The 26569-nt window shown below is 40.7% G+C and overlaps 2 protein-coding genes across 8 annotated transcripts in view; one reads left to right on the top strand and one right to left on the bottom strand.

Moving 5' to 3' along the window:
• The window catches only part of LOC131237877 (protein PHOTOPERIOD-INDEPENDENT EARLY FLOWERING 1-like), a 36822-nt gene extending 23298 nt beyond the window's left edge, over positions 1–13524 (top strand). For all 5 annotated transcript variants that reach the window (XM_058235919.1, XM_058235920.1, XM_058235918.1 and 2 more), the window contains 8 exons: positions 2221–2259; positions 3360–3428; positions 4650–4712; positions 4789–7900; positions 8818–8882; positions 8979–9824; positions 11211–11734; positions 12670–13524. In XM_058235919.1, coding sequence (XP_058091902.1) covers positions 2221–2259; positions 3360–3428; positions 4650–4712; positions 4789–7900; positions 8818–8882; positions 8979–9824; positions 11211–11734; positions 12670–13102 — 5151 coding nt within the window. In that variant the 3' untranslated portion in view covers positions 13103–13524. The remainder of the gene's footprint in view (positions 1–2220; positions 2260–3359; positions 3429–4649; positions 4713–4788; positions 7901–8817; positions 8883–8978; positions 9825–11210; positions 11735–12669) is intronic.
• A 1255-nt stretch (positions 13525–14779) lies between these two features.
• LOC131237879 (uncharacterized) lies at positions 14780–23376 on the bottom strand. Of its 3 annotated transcripts, none has more exons than XM_058235924.1 (5): positions 23321–23376; positions 21789–21855; positions 17902–18029; positions 16409–16870; positions 14780–15473 (listed from the first exon to the last, which is right to left on the bottom strand). In XM_058235924.1, exons 2-5 carry the CDS (start codon positions 21813–21815, stop codon positions 15059–15061), a joined length of 1032 nt encoding a protein of 343 aa, XP_058091907.1. In that variant the 5' UTR covers positions 21816–21855; positions 23321–23376; the 3' UTR covers positions 14780–15058. The 3 variants fall into 3 exon arrangements, with proteins under 3 accessions (XP_058091907.1, XP_058091906.1, XP_058091909.1); XM_058235923.1 differs by lacking the exon at positions 23321–23376 and adding an exon at positions 22718–22736; XM_058235926.1 differs by lacking the exon at positions 23321–23376 and adding an exon at positions 22530–22548.
• Between the last annotated feature and the right edge of the window lie 3193 nt (positions 23377–26569).

Genomic DNA, 26569 nt, shown 5'->3' with positions numbered 1-26569 from the left:
TAGGTTGGAGGAAGGAAGATTCTGGAAAGCAATAATTGTAAGTATATACGGTATCTATGAAGGGGGATGGTGGGTGTAGGAATCATCGCTTTACAAGGCGTTCGAGTTCTGGAGGCAAGTCACGTCCTTGATGAATACGTTTAAGGGATTCGTTTTTCTTGGGGTCAAGGGAAAAGGATTCGATTTTGGAAGGATTTGCAGATTGGGCAATGCACGCTTTTATAAGCTTTTCGAGCTCTACCAAGAGCAATGGTGAATCTAGAGGTGACCATTGACCATTGTTTCAGGCTCATTGGTGACTCTTCGATGTGGTCTACCCCTTGCTGAAGGAACTTGTCAAATGAGGAAGTGGAACAATTTGTGCATCTATTGGAGTGGCTTCAATGTCTCAAGAGGTCTTCGGGTGAGAAGGATTTTATAGTGCGGTTCTTGGAAAAATCAAGGCGATTTTTGTGCGCTCCTTTTATGACTTACTGGGACAACCCTATTCGGGTGATGGAAGTGGACTCTTGTCTTTTGTCTGGTCTTCTGGCATCCTTCGCAAAGTAGCGGCATTTACTCGGTTGGTGGGTAGGAACAAGATACTATTGATAATCTCCAGAAGAGATCACTAGTAATCCCCAATTGTTGTGCGATATCTAGGAGACGGTGGATCACGTATTTATCCATTGCCCTTTCGTATGGAAGGTGTAGGAAAGATTCATAGCTTTCTTTGGCATATCATAGGTGATGCCGGGGTCTATTATGGGTCTTTTACTAGCATGGCCTGGGTGTGGCACAAGCAAAAAGGAGGTTTTGGTGCGAAAATTAGTTACGATAGCTATTTTATGGGCTATTTGGGGGGAGAGAAATGGTTGGTGCTTCCAAAACAAGGGTGGCTTGGAGGCAGATGTATATAAGAGTCTTAAGATGAATGTAATAGGTTGGGTTTCTTGTTTTTGGTTGCTCTTAGCTGGGATGTAATTTACTTTGTAAATTTGATCCTTCTGTGCTTTTATATATATATAAATTGTCAATACCTTCAAAAAGAAAGAAAAACAAAAACAAAAAACAAAGATTTGGCATCTTTGTATGAACGAATGGTTGTATGTGTTGGGGTAGTGGTCCCTTAATGGAAAGGTTAAGATGATGTGGAGACTTCCCCTTTAGCCATTTGTTTTGAGATTTGGCGTATTTGTCAAAATCAAAGCCACTAACATTGAGTGGGCCCTTAATATCCCAGTATGTTTTGGTTGTTTGTTTTCAGATTTGTGCTCAAAGTGGATAAATATTTTGCTCAATCCTGTGAGATGTGAGGTTGCATTTCTGTAGCTGGGTTTTTGTCTATTGGGTGGGACTTCTATTAAGATAAAAAAGAAGACACTTCTGTTATAAAATAAAAATTTTAAAAACCTTGAAAATGCAAACAGAGATGGGAAAGCAGCAAATGACCTTCTCGTCATTCCACAACCAGGCCATCGTAAATCAAAGATTTCAAAAGAAGAAGAAGAAGGGAAAGCAGCATACGGCACCCATAGCCCCTCAACCAAGACAACTATCAGTACCTCACCCAAGACCAGTCCCTCAACAGATCCACAGATGAAACACCACTAGAACTCTTTTATCTATTACACCCAATTAATGATTGTGATTGTCAATCTTCTTTTTAAGGGCTCTACCGAAATGGCTTTGTACTCAAAGAATCTTTTATTACTATTCCTCACCGTCCACACACCCCATAGAATGCCAAAGACAGCAATCTTTGACACGATCTTCAGTCAGCCCTTGAATGGACTACAATGACAATCCAACATCAGTTCACCAATGGACTTGAATAAAGTCCAGTAGACCCCAAATCGGTCAAGGGACAAGGACCAAATATCTCTTGCCAAAGAAAGTGAATGAGTAGAAGATGGTCAGACTTCTTCCTACATATAAAGCACATGTTTGGAAGGCCATGCTACACTTCTTATTTTCCTCTTATCATGTCTTTGCATATTTAGCTGAGCTTGGGATTGTACTTTTCTGTTTCTTTCTTTCTTTTCTGTTTTTGTATTCTTTCCTGCCTTTGCTGCGGATTTTCAATAAAATCAGTAACCATTCAAAAAACAAAAAACAAAAACTGAGCTTGTGCTATCATTTATTTCATTGTGCTGTTGGAAGATCAAATTTTGACAGCATCCTCTCTAGATATACTCATGTGAAGTTGCTTACTAATTCATTAGGTTAATTTTTTTGCAGAATGATGGGGATTATGTCCTTGGTACTGGAGAAGAAAAGGTACATATAGCACCAAAATTCATCCATAGGTCCATATCTTGTTTATGGGTTAGTTCATAGCCACCCAATTCTGTCTTATTCAATTTCGTTCCACATTATGTGTGAGCCATGATACTGGATGTGGTTTTTAGTTATGGGATTAAATATTGTGAATATTACAAGGATACTTTGAAATGGCTGGAATGTCATAATGATATTCTCTGGGGACCTTTTTAAAAAAAAGATATCCTTTTCAGTAAAAATGCTGATATTGTTCTTTTCTTTTCTGTTAATATACATTTTGCCCCCATGAAATTGGTTTTATGCAGCCTTGCTTTCTTCCTCATTTGGAGTACCAGAATATGTAGGAGAGATGTGAGTTTTTTGTAGACCTCAGATGCCTGCCGCTACCAAATTTCTCAGCATAGTGAGCTGGTTACACAGTAGGAGAAATAAGTGTCCTGTTGCCCTGAGCAGACCCTGTCTATCAGATAGCTGCCTCCAGAAAGTCTCCATTTAGAGATATCAATAGAATCCCTTAGAAAAGGGGGAGCTTATTTCTCTTTTTTCTCTAAGAAGGCACTCTTCTTCCATAGCCTGGGTTCTGGTCTGGTAAATTTGCTACATCTACTAGAATACTCGGACGTGATGACATATTGATTTACAGTTGTGTTGCCTTCTGAAAATGAAACATCTGTGGCAAAGACATTTTCATGCTTACCTTGGTGGGACAATCTCAGAGTGTCATTCAGATCTTCAGAATTCTAGCTGATTGTTAGTTACATGCAATAGGAACCCTCATTCGACAAAGTAGGCTCTTTTGATACTATATTACCAATTATCACTGGGAGAACGAGCTACGGTGCTGTGGAATGCTTGTGCGCGTGCGTATCACACACACACACACACACACACACACACACCAATCTTTAAGTTCTGAGGTTGTCCACACAACTTTATCTTTTCCGTAATACTCTTTAGATGTTTTCCTGAGAAGAATATTATATACTCATGTAGATGGGTAGTCTTACATAGAATCAAAGAGCTTATGGTTTGTTTCTGATTTTGCTAAGCTCCAGTTTATTTCTATGGCTTCTCTTGTCATGACTTCAAACATGCAGGATGATGAGACGACCTTGTCTGAGGAGGAGGAGCTGTCAAAGGAAGAAGCAAATGACCCCATGGATGAGGTAAAGATGCCTTCCAAGTCAATTTCTTGTAGGTCGCTTTCTTTTTCTTTATCTTCTTTTTTTTTTTTTTTTCCCTTTCTTTTTAAAAAATAAAATAAAATTGTTCAGCACAATTTAGAAGTTTTAACTCACATAAATTGATTTATAATTCAATACAAAAAGATAGTTTATTCAAGACTTGATATGGTTACCGATGTAGGAGTGCAGCCTGCAAATAAGCAGCGATTAGTTTTCTTCCAACTTTGGAAGTTATATACTAGAATGAAATCCAAGAACAAGGATCATATACTATGTCTTTCTCAATCATGGTATACTTATGATGCAAACAAAATGACAGCTAGTATTTATTTGATGCTGTCTAAAACATACACTCCTAAATACGCCTACTATTTATATGACATTCTCAATCTTCTTTACTTTTCTTTTCCTTTTTCTTTTCTTTCGCAAATGTTTTTTTTTCCTGATTGGCAACAACCGAAAGTTATTTACTAGAACAGATAAAAGACTACAAAATTCTATTAAGACAATGGTTATATATTACGAATACCATCTTTCAAAAAAAAAAAAAAAACTAATACCAATAGTGGGCTTCGAAACGCTAGTGGGTTGGCAATAGCATTTGTTTCCCTATAAACATGATTAAACACCATTTTGAATCTGTGTTGCCATGGTCAAGTGAAAGATTTTGTTATTTATCCAAAAAGGGTGCTGCCTTCAATTGATGAAGTTTTCTTACCCTGCAATGGAGTCTGCCTAATCATATACAGATACTGCCCCGGCAAAAGAGTAAAGATGTCACCTTTTGACCCAGTTGTCCTCGGCATTGGGGCCAACTGTAATATGTATATAAGGGAATCTATTACTTCCACCCATCTCTGATTAACACTTTTTTTCCTACTTTTGGTTATCAGAAAGGGTGGGTGTAGAGATAGCCCCCACATGTAGAAATATGCCAATAGCTGCATAGTCCTCATTCTAATGGTATTATTTACAGTTTTTTACCATGTAGTTTCACAAAGTAATTGGCTATGGATCCCAATCAATCTAAACTGCTGAGCTGTCATTTTCTATGGTACTTGAAACACATTTGCATGAATGTGGTCTGGTAATGGGTTTCAACTCATTCGACCATTTTGCCTGAAACTTAACTTTTTTCGCAGTTGAACCAACTTGTCCATTGCTTTTATTTTAGCTTCTCTGAATCCAGCTGGGGTTTTGCAGATCAAGTTACTGCAACAGGAGAGCGAGATGCCTGTAGAAGAGCTGCTTGCAAGGTATAAAAAGGTAGGAAGGGTGCTTTTATATGTAGCTGACTTACTTGCTTTTTGTTATTCTTCAGTAATCCGGTTCTATTTTTTAGGATGGCTTCACTGATGAAGACACCCAGGAATGTGCATCCCCAGCTTCTGAGGACGATCATTCAGCAGATCAGGACATTGGACTGAAAAGCCGTAGTGTTTCTGTGCATGAAAGTGCAGCTGAAAAAGCCGAATTGGGTGACATCAAGGAAGTACATCTTGTTACAAAGGAAATGGAAGTGAAACCCGATAAAAAATCTGAAGGAAAGGAGAGTGAAAGTATAATAGCTGATGCAGCTGCTGCTGCCAGATCAGCACAACCTACTGGTAACACGTTCTCAACAACCAAAGTGCGTACAAAGTTTCCATTCCTTCTCAAGTACCCTCTCCGTGAGTACCAACATATTGGTTTGGATTGGCTTGTCACAATGTATGAGAAGAGACTCAATGGAATTCTAGCTGATGAAATGGGCCTGGGGAAGACAATAATGACAATTGCTCTTCTAGCACACCTTGCATGTGAAAAGGGAATATGGGGACCGCACCTCATAGTTGTCCCAACAAGTGTTATGCTCAACTGGGAAACTGAGTTTCTTAAATGGTGCCCAGCTTTTAAAATTCTGACCTACTTTGGAAGCGCAAAAGAGCGGAAGTTTAAAAGGCAGGGTTGGTTAAAGGCCAACTCCTTCCATGTATGTATCACAACTTACAGGCTTGTTATTCAGGACGCAAAAGCATTCAAGCGGAAGAAGTGGAAATACCTGATTTTGGATGAAGCCCATTTGATAAAGAACTGGAAATCCCAGAGGTGGCAAACTCTGTTAAACTTCAACTCAAAGCGGCGAATTTTATTGACAGGGACGCCTCTGCAGAATGACCTCATGGAGCTTTGGTCTCTGATGCATTTCTTAATGCCGCACATATTCCAATCACATCAGGAATTCAAGGATTGGTTCAGTAATCCCATTTCTGGGATGGTGGAAGGACAGGAAAAGGTAAACAAGGAAGTTGTCGATCGCTTGCACAATGTGCTCCGTCCTTTCATACTCCGCCGGTTGAAAAGGGATGTGGAGAAGCAACTCCCAAAGAAGTACGAACATGTAATATATTGTAGGCTCTCAAGAAGGCAGCGGAACTTGTATGAAGATTTTATTGCCAGCTCTGAAACACAAGCGACATTGGCAAGCGCAAATTTTTTCGGGATGATTAGTGTTATAATGCAGCTCCGTAAGGTTTGCAATCATCCAGATCTTTTCGAAGGCCGTCCGATCATAAGCTCATTTGACATGGGCGGGATTGACCATCAACTGAGTTCTTCTGTTTGTACAATCCTTGCTTCTGATCCATTCTCTACAGTTGACCTGACAGGTTTATCATTTCTATTTACTCATCATGAAAGCAGCATGACTTCTTGGGAGAGTGATGAGTTACTAGCCATTGGTACCCCATCAAGTTTAATTGAGGAGGTTCTTGATCCAGAGACTCATGAGAAAGTGGGACCTAGTTATAGGACTCATGACTGTGTAAGGAAAACGCGTGGGACCAACATTTTTGAAGAGATTCAAAAGGCACTTCGCGAAGAGAGAGTGAAGCAGATAAGAGAAAGGATAGCATCCATTGCATGGTGGAATACATTACGGTGCCGAAAGAAGCCCGTTTATGGTACAAATCTGAATGAGCTGGTTACCATTAAGCATCCTGTTTTCGATATTCATCAGCAGAAAAGTAATCCTTCCTGCTACATGGACTTCTCATCGAAGCTTGGTGATATTGTCCTGTCTCCGATGGACCGCTTTGAAACGCTGCTTAACCTGATTGAATCATTTATGTTTTCGATTCCAGCAGCACGAGCCCCTCCACCTTTTTGTTGGTGCAGTAAAACAGGAGCCCCCGTTTTTATGCACCCAGCTTTTAAGGAAAAATGCACAGAGGTCTTCGCTCCTCTTCTTTCACCCATTAGACTTGCCATTGTCAGGCGGCAAGTGTATTTTCCTGACAGGCGACTCATACAGTTCGATTGTGGTAAGCTTCAGGAGCTTGCTGTCCTTCTGAGGCGTTTGAAATCGGAAGGCCACAGGGCATTGATATTCACTCAGATGACAAAGATGCTTGATACCCTTGAGGCATTCATTAACTTGTATGGTTACACGTATATGCGTTTAGATGGTTCTACTCAACCAGAGGAGAGGCAGACGTTGATGCAGCGGTTTAATACAAACCCGAAATTTTTTCTTTTTATTTTATCAACTCGGAGTGGTGGTGTTGGTATTAACTTGGTTGGGGCTGATACAGTCATTTTTTATGACAGTGACTGGAATCCAGCAATGGACAACCAAGCACAAGATAGGTGCCACAGAATAGGGCAAACCCGAGAAGTGCATATTTATCGACTAATTAGTGAGAGTACAATTGAAGAGAATATACTGAAGAAAGCAAATCAGAAGCGGGCACTTGATGACTTGGTCATACAGAGCGGTGGTTACAACACTGAATTCTTTAAAAAGCTTGATCCAATGGAATTGTTCTCAGGTCATGGAACACTTCCTATTGAAAATCTGCAAAAAGGACGATCAACTGGGATTGAAATTTCTGACAGCAGGGTGGAGGATCATTTATCAAATGCAGATGTTGAAGCTGCTTTAAAATATGCAGAAGATGAAGCCGATTATATGGCCTTGAAGAAAGTCGAACAGGAAGAGGCTGTGGACAATCAGGAGTTCACTGAAGAGGCCATTGGGAGATTAGAAGATGAGGATCTTGTAAATGAAGATGATATAAAGCCTGATGAAAAGATTAGTGAAGTGAACACTAGCTCGACTGCCATTGTAAGTAAGGACACTGATAGCACCTTGAATGGGGGTAACTCGAATGAAGAAAGAGCTCTTACTTTGGCCATGAGAGAGGAAGATGTCGACATGCTGGCTGATGTCAAGCAGATGGCGGCAGCAGCAGCTGCTGCAGGACAAGCAAGTTCGTCTTTTGAAAATCAACTCCGGCCAATTGATAGGTACGCGATGCAATTCCTGGAACTGTGGGACCCAATAATAGACAAATCTGCAATAGAATCCCAAGTGACATTTGAGGAAGCAGAATGGGAACTGGATCGTATTGAGAAATTCAAGGAAGATTTAGAAGCTGAGATCGATGAAGACGAGGAACCTTTATTATATGAAAGTAAGTACCTTCTAGGATGTGTCAGTGATCTCAAACCTGCTCTTTGCCATTTGGTTTATATGCAGTCAATTGTGACAGTGCAATGTATTATTAAATCAGTGTCCTGAAATTGTGGCCTGGGACTGGTCTGCAACAAGGCGTGGCAAAGGGCCAGGTAGCCCGCCCAACCTGACGAACCCAACCCAGCTATGAGCCAGGCTTGGACCTGCTAGCTTGGCCCATGGGCTGGGCTTGGCATCACATGCATGACCCCATCAATTTTCGGATCAGACTTGGGCTCAAGTAATTTTAGCCAATGCAGCTCGGCCCGACCCAAATTTATATGTACATGAGTTATGTCCCATGAATATGTCACTCCAGTCCTTGGTTAGGCAATCCATCCATCTTGAGTGTAGATTGTTGGTTTCATTCCTCTAAAAAATATCTAGTTCTTTGTGCATGTGTGGCCCACTTTATTAATAGATAAATTAGGAACACTCAAGTGGGAAATAGGGATTTCATCAGTTTTCAGGTTGGGTTGGGCTTGGCCCTACTGTGCTAGGCCAGTGACAAGCTTGGGCCTCAGGGTTTAAGTGTCGGGCTGAGTCCGAGCCTAGCCTGGCCCAGCCCATTGCCACCCCTACCTGGAACTGGCTGAATGGGCTTGTGGCCTGAGCCTTAATGTATCAAAAAAATAAAAATAAATAAATAAGAATGTTTTCCAAACATGAGCTCAGGGTTCTCCCATTTATTTATTGGGCCTGAAATTAAGTCCTAGGCGTGGCTCATTGCCAAACTTAAGTTCTCTTTGTGATCTGGTCTTGAATGAATTCTTATTAGTGATTTTAGCATCTATGCCATTTCATTTTGTATTGAGGCTTATTTACAAATTACAATACAAGCATGTTTTAAACTCATGAATGGTCTGCCACTTGCAGGATGGAATGCTGATTTTGCAACTGAGGCATACCGGCAGCAAGTTGAAGCCTTAGCTCAGCGTCAGGTTTGCCAATGCAATTTTGTGCTGTTATCAGTGTTTCAATAGGAATCTCCAATGCTGGTAGAGCTTTATATGACAGTGTAATGAAATACTTTGCAGTTGATGGAGGAACAAGAAGCTGAAGCTAAAGAGATTGAAGATGCAGATGATGATGGAAACGAAACTGTTACCATTGAGCATAAACGTAAGACGAAAAAGAAGACGAAGAAGACGAAATTCAAATCTTTAAAGAAAGGAGCTCTAGCATCAGAATCAGAATCGTTTCTTGAGGAACCATCAATTGAAGTAGAACCCATTTTCACTGAAGACAAGGTTATCAGTCCTGAGGCTCACTCTCCAGACACTGCACCACATTCACCACCTCTTAAGAAGAAGTGTAAGAAGTCTCTAGCAGCACCTGAAGAGGAAGAAAATATCTCAAGGAAAACTTCAAAGAAACCCAAGAAGGCTCACGACAAAAAACCTATGGTTGATTCCGGCACTTCAGATAAGCAGAATGCGGGATCCAAAGGATTAAAATCTGGTGAGGTAGTGATTGATCTTGAACTCAAACCAGCTAGCAAGAGCAAGATGGGAGGGAAGATCTCTATAGCAGCCATGCCGGTCAAACGCGTTTTGCTGATCAAACCTGAGAAGTTGAAGAAGAAGGGAAACATTTGGTCAAAAGATTGTATTCCTTCACCAGATTCTTGGTCACCGCAGGAGGATGCCATATTGTGTGCTGTTGTGCATGAGTACAGTGCAAACTGGAGCTTGGCAAGTGACGTGCTTTATGATATGCCTGCTGGTGGGCTTTACAGAGGGAGGTTCCGCCACCCTGCCCATTGTTGTGAGAGGTACAGGGAGCTGTTTGTGAAATGTGTTTCGTCAACAACGACAGACCACCCTCACAATGAGAAGACTGGTTCTGCTGGTTCTGGAAAGGCTCTCCTTAAAGTGACAGAGGTAGAGCTCTCTATATTCAGTTCTTTTGAACAGTTGAATTTATTTTTGCATATGAACAATTTAGATGCAAGGAATTATAATATCCTCAACCTGAGGATCAGCACAATTCAGTTGAGGTTTCAGTTTGGCAAGCAATCTTAGACCATTTGATTTGGGCAGCCCATGTGATTTGGGGCCCACGAAGGGGGTTTGGCCGAGGTCCTAACCCATGAGATGTGGGGCCTGGGCTATGAGATAAAGGGATTAATTCGCCATACTCTAACAGTTCGAGCTTTTAGAGCAAATGGTTAATTGTCCTGCATCAAATTGGTATCAGAGCAGGAGGTCTCGTGTTCGAAACTCCTCACCGGGGGTGATTAATGCAGGGGCATTTTCAAACTGGGCTCGAGTGGGGTCGCCTGTTGGATGTAGGGGCACACTCGGGGTGGGTAACCCATGCGATTTGGGGCCCACGGGGGAGGTTTCGTGTTCGAGACTCCTTACCAGGGGTGAGTAATGCGCATTTCACACCGGGCTAGAGTGGGGTAGCCCGTGGGATGCGGGGACACACTCGGGGTGGGCAGCCCATGTGATTTGGGGCCCACGAAGGGGGTTCGGCCGAGGTCCTAACCCATGAGATGTGGGGCATGGGCTATGAGATAAAGGGATTAATTCGCCATACTCTAACAGTTCGAGCTTTTAGATCAAATGGTTAATTGTCTTGCATCACCATTGGTCTGGAAAAACCCACTGGAGATGGATCGTGCCCTAAAAATAGCCCCAATCTTGAGCCAGTTTACAGTTGAATGTGGACCATTGCGGTATCTTTTTCTTAACCCTCTATTATCCTTCAAAAATTGAAAGGCTAGGCTTGCAATATGATGTAAGTTTTTGGTGTGTAGTCCATCTATTGTTAGTCATAAACAGGTCAACGGTATGGATCAGTCAACCATGGTCCGCTTGTACAAACTGAAAGCCTAAGTCTACTGCGGGTAGTTACTTGTAGGGCTGTAACTTGGATTCAGGTCAACCCGAATTCAATTTACCCAACCCGAGTTCGGGTCAGCTTGGGTCAGGTTGTCAAGGTTGACCTGTTGGGTTCGGGTTGGAAAATGCCAAACCTGATTTGAATTCGAGTTGGATTAGGGTTGAGCAAATTCAATTCGGATTGAGATAATAATGTGTACTTGGGTCAGGTCAGGTTGGGTCAAGTATAGAGAACTTCGGGTTGATTTAGGTTGGGCACTTTGGGTTGGAATTCAGTCTCGTCTGGTTGGAGGTTGGGCTTGGGTTGACCCTAGTCCACCTGAATTGCACCACTACTTCCTCGTACATAAATGCTCTGAAGAACACGTGCATGTATTCATGTGGTAGAAAGAGCTTACTGAGACATGTCTTCACTGGCAGGATCATATTCGGACACTACTTGATGTGGCAAGTGAACAGCCTGATAATGAACTGCTTCTACAGAAGCACTTTACAGCCATACTCTCTTCGGTGTGGAGAGCGAAATCCCGTGTTGACCAACGTCAAATCACGTCATTTTCCCGTAATGGTGTTTATTCTAACAGAAAGTTTTTCTCTGCTGCAAATGAGAACCCCGCAAAATCTAGAAGCGAACAGGAAAAGAGGAACTTGGCAATTTTTGGCCAGAAGAGTAAGTTAGTAGCGGCTGCACTCAACGATGCTTATTACAGAGAACTCCGAGAGGAGCCGTTGCTTCAGCCCACCCAGCTAGAAGCTCTAGCCATGGCAGAACGAATGGAAATAACATTGGAGTTTCAGAACAACCAACGTGACCCGGGAATCCCTCTTCCATCGACCATTAGTCTGACAGTATCTAGCTCAGGTCCACTACAGTCGGTGGTTGAACCACTGGGAGGAAGTATGCTACCAGAATCTTCTCGCAATGTTGCTGAAAATCGTTTCAGGTATGCAAACCATACATGTGACCTTTTTGAAAGTGTGCTCATTGGATATCTGGTAAATGTTTGTAATTTAGGGCATGTTTGGGTTGGTGGAATAAAAAGTAGCTGAGGAAAGAAAAACATCACATATGAGGAAACCTGTGGAAAAGGAGAAGGTTTCCTATTCTCTTGGTCTGAGAGGTAGAAAGAAATTGACCATTTATTTAGGAAATCTGAGTAAAAGGAAATCGATTGAAGTCCTCGTCTTTCGCAAACAATGGAAATCGTCACATATGCAAAATCGATTTCCTTAAGTTATAGTGTTCCTGGTTGCACGGGTTCACTTGGACAGTCCAATTGAACAATCTGAACTGTTCAGAACACATTTCATGGGCTGCCATGCAAAAACCACACTGATCAGATGATCTAATCCATCCTTGATTTGGCCTTATTTTCTGTAGCAATCTTTTTGCAGGCTATGGATAGATGGCTACAATTGCCGAAAAAAGCGATTCTTTAGACACATAAGCAATCCACGATGGTCCCTAAAAAATAGATGGATCAAATTGTTGATTGGACTATTTTTGTGTAAATAGTCATGATCATCCATGTTTTAGACCATTGATCGAATAGCTATTATTTATCAGATCAGTGTGATGTTTCCACGGTAGCCCATGAAATGTATTACCTGAGGAACAGTCGAGATCAATGAATTGGACTATATGTCTCAATGCAACTAGGAGCACTATAATATACAGTGCTCTGAGAACAGAGGAGCATTTCTCTATAATTAATAATTGGAGATAATATCTGCAAATTTCTAAACCTTGACCCTTGAATTGTTCTGCCAATTAATCCATCTCAAATCAGTGATTCTGAAATAATCAGATACATTCTGCTTGGAACTTCCTCCCCAAGTCCTACATCCCAGAATTCCTTACCTTTCTTCCAACTTGCAGGATGGCATCAAAGGCTTGTTTTGAAGGTGAAGGCATGGGCTGGGCATCATCAGCTTTTCCCACCTGTGACATTGTTAGATCCCGATCCGGTTCAAAACCACAGTTGCTAGGGAAGCACAAGGCCTCCTCTGATTCACTCAAGTCTCCAAAATCCAAGCTCCCAAGAACTAAAGAACCAAACATAGAGCCTTCCCCTGCTAGCAAACTAGCTCCTCCATCTCCTGTAACAGCTTCAACAGATACCACCTGGAATCTCAATCTACCGCCCTTCATTCTTGCAACTGGGAACGAGGATTTTCCTGGCTCTGGCGTGCATGACTTTTCTCCAACAAGAAAATACTTCGAATATATTCCAGATCAGTACGATCCAGGCTTCTTTGCGGACCTTGATGATTGTTTGTTGTTTTCGGATGAAATCACAGATGTCGGATGAGGCTCCTTCAAGAGGTCATGTTTAGTAAATCACTTGTTGGGGAACAGGCCATTGGGCCCCACCTTTACACTGGCACAGGTGATCCAAAACCCGAAGCTGCAGTGATTGGGTGGCTGCAGATTTTGTTGGAGAAGAGGATGTGGATGGCATTGCTCGCATGTGGGTGTCAACATGTAAGGATTTGGGTGCACAGGGGTGTATAATAGTAGGCGCGGGAGGGTTTGGAAAATGTAAAATATTTCCCTTTCCAAGCCATTTTGGGAAGATTGTAATTTTATTGCCACTGGGAAAATCTGATTTCTGGTTTTCCTGGCTGGTTGCAAACTGGAAATTTTTGCTGGGTTTGTCCCCAAAAGAAAGAGGTATGAAAATGGTTACCATCCAATCTGCAAGATGAGATCGGTTGAGGATTTTCATTTTTACAGCCTTGAATGCTGTTAGAGAAGTTAATGGCTGCGATTTGGGCAGTATTCATCCTGAGACTATTGGGCTGCCCTTGCTGCATCGAGCCCCATTGTTTATTGGCTAGATGCACATTGGCACAGCCTAATCATGATTAAAAGACTCGTGGTGACTTAAGGGCTTATGACTCTTAATGCTAGGTGGAGCACATTTCTAAAATGATACTTTTCAAGCAATCCTAACCATGTTGCTTATGGCTATCAAATGTATTGTTAAAAACCAAATAGCAAATAGTCCATTTACATTTATACTCCATCCATGGTTGGATGAGTGATTTTGTGGATTGCCGCTGTCATATGACTATGCCTTGTGCAAGGTTGAGGAAACACTGCCCTATTTTTAAAATGCCTAATCTTAAGAGAAACTTGATACTCTAGAAGAGATCTTAAAAGAAGAAACTTACATACTCTGGTAGTATGATGGATGATATGCAGGCACTCCTAAATTACTTAGAAATTGGATATGATGCATATGGTTGAACAAATCAAAATGTCCAATATGGGCATACAAGTTTAGTTGTATCATAAATTAAAATTTACACTTATTGGATCATCTGTGGACATTTATTGGACAGTTAAAAATGGAAAAAATAAAATAAAATCTAATGGTCTTAATTCAATAACAAGTGTGCACAAATCAGAGGTTGGGATTGTTTGACTGATCTAATTTCCGGACAAACTCAGCGAACATTGAGTTCCACAGTTGGCCTGTTTAACTATTTTGAAGGGCTTGGCATCAATATACAGTTTGAGCATTGGACTGACACAAACACACCGACTGCTAGAATCAAATATAAAAACGGTCCAGATATTCAAGAAACATCTCATTCTCATATTTTATGAGTGTAAGGTCTGATGAGCAACCCCTCGGCTTTCCCTGGCATCATCTGCATATCACTTGAGATTTAATGAAATATTGAAAGATAGCTGGAATCCAAAACAACCTAAAGTCTCATCTATTTATTTAAATCCACCAAATCACAGGTTTATCTTGATGAAAGAAAAGCCCAACACTTCCTTGAAGCAGATGAAATAATCTCTCTCAAGAAATCACTAACGCATTAACAATTGGGCCTGTTTGGCAGGCATCATAGCTACTGTTAGCATAAAGATGGGGCCATTTGAATTACAGATCCCAACTGACGCCTTAGCATGCTATGCACACAGCTATGTCGAACATGCCAAGCAGACCCTTTATGCCATTAGAAGATAAAGAAACACACAATAAAAGGCTTGAAATACAATTAAGTCAAAAACAAAACAATATGCAGCATGATTCAAAAAAAGAATTGCCGTAAAATTACAGATCCCAACTGACAATCACATCCCCAATCCTTAATTTCTCAGGGCATCAACTGATCGAGTAGAACATTAGATTTCTGATCCACCCAAAAGCTCGGATTCCTAAAAATCATTGATTCTTGAAAGAGTAACCATCCATTCGTGGTCGTCAAAAAGAGTTCTTTTTTCCTTGGGACTCCCGGAACAATCTCATCTAAATGAGATTTGCTTTCTTCAGGAACCTGATTGTTCTACAATAATATGGCCATATTGATTCGACATAATCAAGGTATTTCTCCACGGCCCACTCTTCTAATTCTTTCAGCTTTCGCTTCGATAGTTCTTTGTAGTCCAAGTTTCGGATTTTCGCGATGGGTTGCCATAAACGGGCCTGGAGCTGCGCTTTGAGTTCTCCTTCAGCTATGTACTTATAGATCAATGTATAGTAAGTGGGGAGGTTCTTTACCAGTCCAATTGCCTGCTTGAAGCTGAAAATGTAAAGGGAACAAAGCCCCTGAACCAGTTTGATGTAGAGAGCAACAATCAGGGGCCCAAAGACCCACAGAGGCATCAGCTCCTTTGAGACCTCCAGCCCGTACACCACATTGATTGCCAAGTACCAGGGTATGCTGCAAAGACAGCAAGCTGATTAGATGACAAAGTTTCAGCAAAGTTTCAGCATTTTCCTTTTATTTATTTATTTTTTCGTTCTTTTGAAAAAAATACAGGTATTTTACTCAAGGGAGCCACTCTTTATGCCCACCCTGATATTTATTTGCATGCACCATTTTCAACTTTGGGAAATATAGTGGTGCAAAGGTGTACTATTTCACAGAAATGGAAAATGGAAGTGTGCAAGTTGATCGGAGTGGGTGTATATATCAATTACCTTTTATCAAATGGCCCAAGCGTGCACACATAGGTATATGGAGTGCATGGAGTGACTGGAGAAGCTAGACTCCCTCTTTTTTCTCTTTTTTCTTTTTTATTTTTGCGCACCACTAAAAGACATTGGTGACTCATCCTCTCATATGTGGCATCGAGGAACAGCTATCCAGACCATCTAAATTGTGGATGGAGCATACATCTAAAATCAATCTAATGAATTAATCATAACCATTCTAACTTTCAAAAAAAAAAAAAAAATCATAACCATCCATTTATGGCCACCAGGTGGATGGTTAAAAGTAACATAGCTAGTGGTCCAAATTTAAAAGGAAAATCAGATAGCTAATAGTCTTCTCAGTGCAACTTTTCTTCTATGGTATGTTAAAAACTGTTTTGGAGATTTGAACGGATCTGGATTGCCTTAGAACCATGCAATTTGTATGTTTGAAGAGTCACCACCAATTTTTAAATGGTGCAAAACTAACATTGGATCTGGTGCAAGTCATCCCCCATGGGGGGCTCAGCTACTGAATGTTACCTGGCCCCATACCTATGCAATTTAGGCAACAGTTTTCGTTATTTAATTCCAACAGTGGTCCTCCGGTCCCTATTCAAGTCAATCATGCGCAGAAATGAATAGAACTGAGGAACTATCAAAGGCAGATGCTAGACTTACAATATCAGTAGGGGGAACTTTATCGCCGCATCCATTCCCAGAAAGTAGCCCAATGAAGCCTTCAGCAGCTCACCTGCTCCTCGTTGTTGCGGAGTCCCATGCTGGGTTTCTGAGATTTCACTCATGGGAGGGCTTTCCTTCAAAATCTCATCTGTTGCCTGGCTAGCTGTTTGCGTTCGCAACAAGATAAGCCATTTCTTGAATAGTCTTTGTATCGCTGGAGATCCTGCTATGGTTTCTTCCCTCTCTTCTGATGTATAGGAGAGGGGAACATTTTGTCCGTCTGGAGATTCCATCATAGTTTCTTCCGTCTCCTGTGGCACATAGGAAAGTTGTACAGAGTTCTTGGAGAACTTGGAGCCACTGGTGCTGCCTTCAGATTCATCATTCCGGGCACTGCCTTTAAACGATGAGATTCTGAAAGGCCTCCCCTTTTGAGAAAGGCTGGGCTGGCCTCCAATGCTGTGGAAACAAGTAACGTACCAACATTTATATATGCAAAACAAGAATGCTATGTGAGGACATTTGAGAACATGCGCAATGCAACTAATGTTCAATACTGGGAAAGCCCCAATAAGCAAGCTTTCATGAGTTCCAAGCATTTAAAAGGGGGAATTATACAATGCTTGAGCAAAATTTTTGTACAGTGAGCCTGCCTTCTGTACAGCCTGTGGATGGCCCCATTGGATAATCCCTTCTCTCATGGTTCAGTGATCTAATCCAACCTGTGGATGGCCTCCTCCCTCTCTTTTTGCGCGAGGGTCGTCATGGAAGGGGTCCATAATATCAATGGTCTGGATCATTGAACCATGACCACAAGAAACATGAAAAACTAAATTGTACCGTACAAATATTTTACCCAAGCATTGTATAATACCTCCATTTAGAAAATAGTTTAAACATCAAATGCCTGAAAAAGGTTAGAACTATGTACAACCATGAAATTTGAAGAAAAAAGCATCCTTAGAAATGGGGATGGTATCCATCATTTCTAGAAGTAAACAGCAGCCATGATTTCCACAGCAGCTCATCCAATCTCTGCTAATTTTCACAAAACATGAAAACACATACACGTTCCCTTCAAATGATAGGAAGTTTTACATAGCAGCTTAATGGCTTTCGCACACTCCACCGAACACACAAATGAAGGACAAAATAAAAGGGAAGAGAGAGAGAGAATCGCCCATAAATTTATCAGAAGTTTGTAGTTTGATAAATATCGGAAGAAATATAAAATAAATAAGCTTCATGCCATCTCTCATTGAAAATGGATCCTAATGGAGGACCAGATAGCTTCGGGAAAACTAGAACCAAATATTTTGGAGAATATCATGATTCTATATAATGTGGTATGAAATTGATGGGTAAAATCAATCTACACCAAATTCTAACAAATAACAACAAACCGGCATTCTTTCATGAATTCAATCAACCATAGGCTGGACAAGAAAAAATAACAAACAAAACAAATATAAATGAGTCCATTCACTCACCTCAAACGGAAACGTCGCTTCAACAAAATAGACCTATCTGTTCTTCCAACCAACTGAAATGATACAAAAGGTTTCAATTTCACCACAACTCTTGGTTGAGGCCTCACGGGAAAGGCTGCATAAGGACCCTGAAAGACCACAGACAAAATCAATAATCAATAAACACCTATTCAGTATCCTTCGAAAACATAAACACCTGTTCAGTATTCACCTAAGCGGAGGATGAGTGCTGGACTGTTAGAAGACAATATGAGCAGTGGATGAGTGTTGCCATGCATGTCCGGGGAATCTAGAAAGGACAGAATCAAGGATCAACGAGGTCATCTACCTAGAAGTAGTTACGATAAGATATAAAATGCTGGAAGAATTTAGATCCAAGTGGAAGGAACATGAGGGCTTGTTCACTTGTTGAAGATAGGATCTTCAATAGGAATGATTGGCAAAACAAGACATGCCTATTCAACCAGCTGCCACCATATAAAATGATGGAAGAATCTAGATCCAAGTGGAAGGAATATGAGGGCTTGTTCACTTATTGAAGATAGGATCTTCGATATGAATGATTGGCAAAACAGGACACACCTATTCAACCAGCCATCCCCCATATAAAATGATGGAAGAATCTAGAACCAAGTGGAAGGAATATGAGGGCTTGTTCAGATGTTTATGTTAGTTTCGTTCTGTGTTAGAGCGGTGAAGAAGATCCATTAGAAGCAAACCCAATTGTAAGCTCCATTTCAAAGACTTCCATATGAGTATTCTAGTCAATTCTCAAACAATTGAGGAACCTTATCCGTGTCTTGGTGATTCAAAGGCCTTTTACAACCCTCACACAACAGAAGCATCACAAAAGGACTGCTGAAGTTTATGGTGAACAGTATTTATCAAGCATTAGGCCTCTGAAGAAGAAGAAGAATTCTTGGCACTGGGATATCCACAAAAGCAAACCAACAATCCTTGGCACACAGCACGTGCATGCACATACACCCTCACCCACCCCCACACACAAAATCCAAATATTGTTTACATGTTTATAAATCTGTTCTCAGTACCAAATATTGTTTACATGTTTATAAATCCAAGTGGAAGAAATCAGATATAAAATTGGGAAAGGGTCTAGAATCTACTTGTGTGCTAATCTTCTGCTTAGTCTGACCAGAGCAAACGGAATATCGATGGATCTTTTTTTCTAAAGGTTACAAATTTATTCAAATGAAACAAACAGCAAATACAGACTACTTGGCACAGGTGACCCTCTCATCACTCGGCCAAAACAGGAAGCAAAATAGATAAAAAGAAAGTGAGCAAGAACTCCAAAAAGAAACTCCCCTGGGATCCCCTTAACCAAAAACATTAGAAATTTCCCCAATCACCTGAGAGATCGTCCATAGAGAGGCCTCTAAATTTCTGACAAAATTTATGCCCAGCTAATGATCATGAGAGAGATTCTTCCCTTGATTGTGGCAAGGGTACAATGTTTCTCATATATTCTCCTGTTTCCTTCCACAAACCCCAAAGGATCCTGAAAAATACCAATAATTCTGAATCATTGTTTTACTTGGGAGGGAGAACAAGTGAATTGGAACCCCTGTTTCAGAAGAAACCCTATGGAACAAGGATATCAAATTTATCCACAATTCCTCTCCATTCGAGAAGGAATTTCCATTCCGCTCAAGAATAGACAAAAGAATATGGAAATGGGAATCTCTAAGTTTGTTTTCTACTCGATCCTCTACATGAACATCATTGCTTTAGAGGACTATAAAAGTCCAACAGCTCTACTATGGATGAAGAAGCGTCCCCTAAGAATTGCTTGATTCTATTGGGTTGACAAATTTCTGACTTCGATTACCTTTGAAACAAGAAAAGAATAATTGTGAATGGATGTTTCTTGTGTTTGCAAGCAAGGGAGTCTATTAGCCATCTCTGGGTCCATTGCCCGTTCACTCAGGAATTTTGGTGTTGCACTCATAATCTATGGGGTGTGTATTGGACAGTGCCCTCCTCATTGGACTCCTACAACTGTAACTTTGGCTTCAAAACAACCGAATGAACAATTTTTTGGCACGTGTCTCTTCCAACAGTCTGGTGGTCAATTGGGAAGGAGAGAAACAAAAGGACTTACAGAATCAAGTCAGAAAGGGTGGTCCAAGTGGCTGAAAAAGAGCAAGGAAGAATTATTTCGTAGGCCTTGGTGTACAAGAAATTGGGTGCAGTTTCTTGTGTGACCTCAAAAGAGGTTGGTTAGAGGTTCATGGAGGACACGAGTAGTTTGCCTCTCACGTGGCCCAATTTCCTTCCCATAGGTATAAGTTTAACTACAATGGCAGCTCTAAATTGAACCCCAGTCCAGCTCGGATGATGTAGGACAATTAACCACTTGCTCTTAAAGCTCAAACTGTTAGAGCATGGCGAATTAATCCCTTTATCTCATAGCCCAGGCCCCAAGTCCATGGGTTAGGTCCTCGGCTGAACCCTCCTCGTTAGCCCCAAATCCATGTGTTCCGCCTAACACGAGCCACCAACCTCACACGGGCTCTAAATCCATGGGTTCTGCGGGCCACCCACCCCGAGTGTGCCCCTACATCCCACAGGCAACCCCACTCGAGCCCAGTGTGAAAATGCCCCTGCATTAATCACCCCTGGTGAGGAGTCTCAAACACAGACCTCTCGCTCTGATACCAATTTGATGTAGTGCAATTAACCACTTACACTAAAAGTTCGAACTGTTAGAGCATGGCGAATTAATCCTTTTATCTCATAGCCCAAGCCCCAAGTCCATGGGTTAGGTCCTCGGCCAAACCCTCGTCTCTACAATCCTGATTAGGATCACAGATTCCAATGAGGTGGAAGGGCCTTATGTTTGGGAATGAAAGAACTCAACTGGATGATATGCCCCACGCAATAATCAAGTGTGATTCGTCGAATGCCATCAACCGGGCATCCTCAGAGGAAGGATAGCTACGGAGAATAGAGCATCGGTTGGAGGAATAAGGAAATTGAGCAGGGCTCTCTCGGTTTCATTCATATTCTTAGGGAAGGAAATGATGTAGTTGTTAGATTGGAGAGAATTGTTACAATCCCGTCATTGTCGATTGAAGATCCCCTCACTCTTTTGTAATATTTTTGGCTTCTTTCAATAAAGTCTCAACCTCTCCTAAAGAAACAATTATATGAAAAAGAATGACTATAATTAGTAGTCATGACATAAATCATGAAGATTGAAATCTAAGTGTCGGGCCTGTTTGGATTGGTGGAAACCAAAATGTGTATATGGAAAACCAAACGTTGTGTGAGTGCTCCAGGGTTCAATCCCTGGTAGTGTTAACTTTCAAATAATAATAAATAAATAAAACTGTTGCATCAAAGGAAAGGGAAATGTGTTGGCAAATATAACCACATTAACCTGTTTGTTTTAGCCAACGTGATTCCCATGAAATGTTTTTTTTTTTTAAGCCATAGGGTGTCCCTGCCCCTTTTGAGGTGAGACTATTCCCTACAGATACATGCAATCACCTACAACCACATGTATCGGGATTTCCATGAAATGTTAAAAGGTCAATGGTCAAAAGCAAGAGTTGTCTCTCACATAAAGAGGAATCTAGGATTCTAGATTTAACAGGTTTTTTTTAGGAAAAGAAAATCACCATTTTTCTAGGAAAACCGTGCAAATGGAAACTAACTTCACATATTAATCTGTCTTCGCTGTGGAAAGTAATTTCATTTCTATGGTTTTCCAGAGGATTCCACCGATCCAAACAGCCACTTAGAATCCAATTTGCATTCAAGTATAACATTCCACATAAACAAAGCAAGCATGTAGAACGAACTAAATTTGCAATCTGACCCATCTTCTAATGGAACAAGGAAAAAATCATATTTCTTACCTGCGTGTGGTGGGCTATCAATGCCATTGTCTCCACTTCAGGCCCCCATTCACCCACTCAACAAACCCTAATGATGCAAATATTCCGCAGGCAGAGTGAATACATCACTTTTACACAACCAAAAAAAAAAAAAAATCAACTCAAAAAACAAATCACAAAATGAATTCAAAATACAACATAGCTGATCGCTCATCTTACCAACTATCCAAACAACAAGCCTTAAGATAAACAGATTGATCAACTAAACATGCTGTATTGTTGCAAAGGACTATTCAAGCAACAATCAATAAGCTTATTTTTTCTTTTTTCTTTTTTGATGAATGGATGATTTTACTCAAAAAGATAAATGAAAGCAATCAATAAGCTATTAAGCCTAATGTCGCAGGCAGTCCAAATAAAAAAATTGCTTATTTCACCAAAAATAAGAAAATAAGAGAATCTAGATAACAAATCCCTCAATTGTCCTAAAAATCAAATTGGATGAAAAAAGTACCACATATCCTCATTTGCCCATAATCATAGGAAATGAAGAAACAACCAAATGACCAGACGCTAAAGAACAACCAAATGACCGGACGCTAACTTAGCCCGAATCAAATTGGAATTAAAAACACAACATCACAAAACCTCTCAACTTCAATTTTCCAAAAACAAGCATAATGAAGAAAACCAAACAACTTAGTTCGTGGAAAAAAATAAAGAATACCAGTAAACTAATTGTAAAGAAAATCAAAACCAAACCTGTAACTTTCAAAAATTCAAATAACTTGAAGAAAGCCGGCATCACCAAATCATTCAATTTTCCCAAAGCTAAGAAAACGAAAAGAAAGAAAAAAGAATCAATACATCTCGATAACTGTCTCTCAAATATAAATAAAAATAAATATATATAACTAACTAAAATTTCAAACAAATTGAAGAAAACTCACATCACCATTTCTCTCTTCCGCCTGAAAAAACAATAATAATAATAATAAATAAATAAATAATCCAATGTCACCAAAAAAAAAACCTCCCAATAAACCAAATAAATTGAACTAAGCCTACAATAGCAAATCACTAAAATCCACCCCCAAATCCCAATTAAGTCCAGAGATTCCTTCAAACTGTAGAATCCCACGTCTCCAAATCACCCAAAAATTCAAACAAATCATAGAAAACCCACATCCTAAAACCTCCTAATAACTCCAACAAAATTCAAACAAAGTGAAGAAAACCCACATCTCCAAATCTTCTAACTTTCCCCAAAATGACCAAAACAAAGAATACCCAAATCACCAACACCTCGCAATTAAAAACCAAAAACCCAATTCAGAAAGGAAAATTTCAAATATCCAAACATCAGACAGAATAACCAAAGCCCCAACACTTCAAATGGAAAGAACCCTCCAAATGCCAAATAATAATAATAATAATAATAACGCCTGATTCTAAACATACAAGTAATGCAACGATTTCAACCAAAAATAAGGAAATTTCAATCAAGAAATGCTTAAAAATAAAAATAGGTACAGATATGTACATAGATATACCTGAAAAACTGCAATCATTTGTTGCCCTTCCACAGAAAAAAAATTTTAAAATTTTTTTTTTTTTTTTTAAAAGAGCTGTCTCTTCTTCTATTGGAATGAGAAGAAGAAAAAAGTGCAGGTTCAGAAATATTAGGGTTTTCAAAAGAGAAGAAAAGGGCCTCGTTGAAATATTAGGTTTGAGAGACAGGTATAGAGAATATGGATAGAATGAAGAAAGAAGGCGGGTGAGAAAAGCAAATAATTTTCGGTAGGGACAATTGTAAACACCAGCCCTCAAGTTTATGAAAATTGTAGCTACCTCCCTTTTTCTTTCGATTATTGCAATTCCCCCACGGCTGACGGGTACCATCTCTCCTTTTCTCAAGGTAACTATTTTGAGGCGTGGGGCCAGTGATAAGGCGTATGTATCATCCAGCCGTTCAACGTGATCACTCACCGTGAAAGTGGAAACCCAAAAAAAAAAAATTGCTGGTTCGACAATTTGGTGGCCCACCTCTAAAATTTGGAGGTTTTTGGGTAGGTTTGGCCCACGTACACTAAAATAGCCTAGTTTTAGCATCCACGTGGAAGGATTACCGTCCACTCATATCTGTGGAGGTGACCACTGTGATGTATCTGTTTATCCTCTTTTAAGATCATTTAAAAGCATGAGCTCAAAAATGTGGTAGATCCAACCCTCGAGTAGACTACGCAAAAGGGTAAGTCTGGGTTGCATTAAATGATTAAAGTATTAAATGCAAAGCTCATATGTGGTGTGTTCCACTTGAAAGTTGGATCTACCTCATTATTGGGTTCATATCTTAAAATGATCTTATAAGATGGATGAACGGAGTGGATAAACAGATAAATCACGGTGGGCTCCTCTACAGATCTGCCTGGACGGTAATCCGTGATCCGCGTCGCATTTAAACATAACGGTGGGCCCAAACGCGTGAAAAAACTCAGGCTTTTGTTTTTTTTGTCATTTGGCGCAGATTCCCCTACCATCTCTATGTCAGGGGAAGTAATTGCAATTATCCAGATCAGGGGGGTGTTGTTTGCAATTATACGTTTTCTTACAGCGAGATGTTCGACACTCTGTCAGCGTGTGATGCTCGATGTGCAGGTTCGCATAAATTGTATATTTGGATTAAAATTAAATAAAATTAAACCGTTGAATTCAATTTAACAAAGTCACAACCTGAAATTCAGATTGCTTGGAAAAGTATGATCATTGATTCGTGGACACTTGTTTGATTAAATGGGAACGTTGAGATCTTTTCAACTCAACCGTCCAATAAATGCACAACCTATCATATACTTAGATAAATAAGTGCACTATTCGGTTCACGGGACATCTAGACCGTTGCCTGTTGTTTTTACGGTTCAATTTGAATTGCTGGTATGACACGTGTACAATTTATCTGTTCCTGCTTATCATCCATCACTCTGCCCATACATCATGTGTATATATGATGCACCAGTTTTACTCATGAGGCCGTTGTTTGGTAATCCAGGCCGTTCATCATATGGGACCTATATGGATAGGGTATTCCAAAATTAGAGATTATCTAGTCTTCCATCGGTTTTCTCTAATTAGACGGTCAGCAATGTCCACAAGCAAGAACAAATATTTGACGGCCACTATCTTTCAATGTTAAAGATTTTTATATCATATCTGCAGGTGGACCCATAAGATCAAAGGTCTGGTTCAATAAACCATGAGCCTCAGTTGTAAGAAATGGGTGCACCAGAACACTAGTAAATTTCTAGTGTGTGCCTCTTCAGAGTTCAATCCCCACCATTGAGAAGAGGTAAGATCAGAACCGTACTCCCAGACATACGTCGAAGGGAGGCATACGCGTTCAAGATCAGGGATTTCCTTCATGGGGCATGTGACTCGGCCCAAAAATCAGGTCTGTCTACGAATCAGGTCGGGTACATTTGTATGTTGAATGTGATCCGTTGATCGATTTTTTTATTGTTTTTACTTCCATTTTTCCCTTGCTTTTTGTAGTCAAAATCCACATCATAAGAGGGCCTGGATTTAGTGAGGCTAGGGAAACACTGACCGCAGGGCCACCTTGATGTATATGGTGTACATCTATGCCGTCCATCCGTTTTACACAGCTCATTTTAAGAATACAATAAAATACGAAGCCGATCAAAATCTCAGGTGGACCACACAACAGGAAACAGTGCCGAATGAACGCTTACCATTAAAACCTTCCCAAGGCCCACTGTAAAATTTATTTTCCATCCAACCTGTTGACAGGGAAAACACAAATATTAGCTTGATCCAAAACCTTTTAAATGTTGGGTCAACACCATTTACCGTGGTGTGGCCCACCTGAGATTTGGATTGTCTTCATTTTTGGGCCCGTGCCCTAAATTGAGCTGGCTAAACGATGTGGATACACAACACTTACATCAAGTTGGGCCCCACGGTCACGTGTCTGAATGTGGCATTCTATCATACTCGTGCCGTCGTGCGAGTAGTCTTAGGATGTTCAAGAAAATATAAAACCACTTTACATGAATAAAGTTCCAAAAGCCCCTTTTAATCTAGAAAGAAGGCGATGATTGGAGATGTGAATTTCCTATATAGCCCAGGAAAGCTTATTTTAGCGATCACGTCCTAAAATGAGGTGGCTCTGATGATGGACGGAGCCGATGTCACACACACATCACGATCGAACCCACAGAGCTTTTTGTTGCACCGACTCCCCTAGCTGTAGGAAATTCGCACCCCGATTGCTGCTTTGAATCTTGTGATGTAACAAGATCAACGGATATGATCTCTCTTCCTGAGAGATTGTGTCTTAATCCAAAAATTACACAACCGACGTGATGTGCGAGTGTCATTAAATATTTGTTGGATCGGGCTCCTGTTTGAACAATCCAAACCCATTGCATATGATGGAACTGAGCCTGGGCCAACTCCAACTAAGCCCCAGCCAGACCCATTGCAACCACAAGCTAGGACTGCCCATTGCAGCGATTGAACAATGACCATCAGCTAGTAGGACCCACTAGATGGATGGACAGTCCTACCTCGTATGGGTGTGGGGTATTCAACAGCGAATTCCCGTGGCTAATCCACAGGCACCAAATGCAAAACCCTGCAGATGGGACGGTCCGGATCATCCTATAATAGCATTTTTTTTCATCCTATCAGAGCGTTTTTTGGGCCATCGCTGGTAATTAGTTCACAGGGACGTGAAAACGATGAGGCTGAGGTCCCAAATCCCAGGAACACAGACCCCATTT

The sequence above is a fragment of the Magnolia sinica genome, chromosome 2 (genome assembly GCF_029962835.1).
Source record: "Magnolia sinica isolate HGM2019 chromosome 2, MsV1, whole genome shotgun sequence".
NCBI classification, from domain to species: domain Eukaryota; kingdom Viridiplantae; phylum Streptophyta; class Magnoliopsida; order Magnoliales; family Magnoliaceae; genus Magnolia; species Magnolia sinica.
This window is presented reverse-complemented; position numbering and strand designations above follow the sequence as displayed.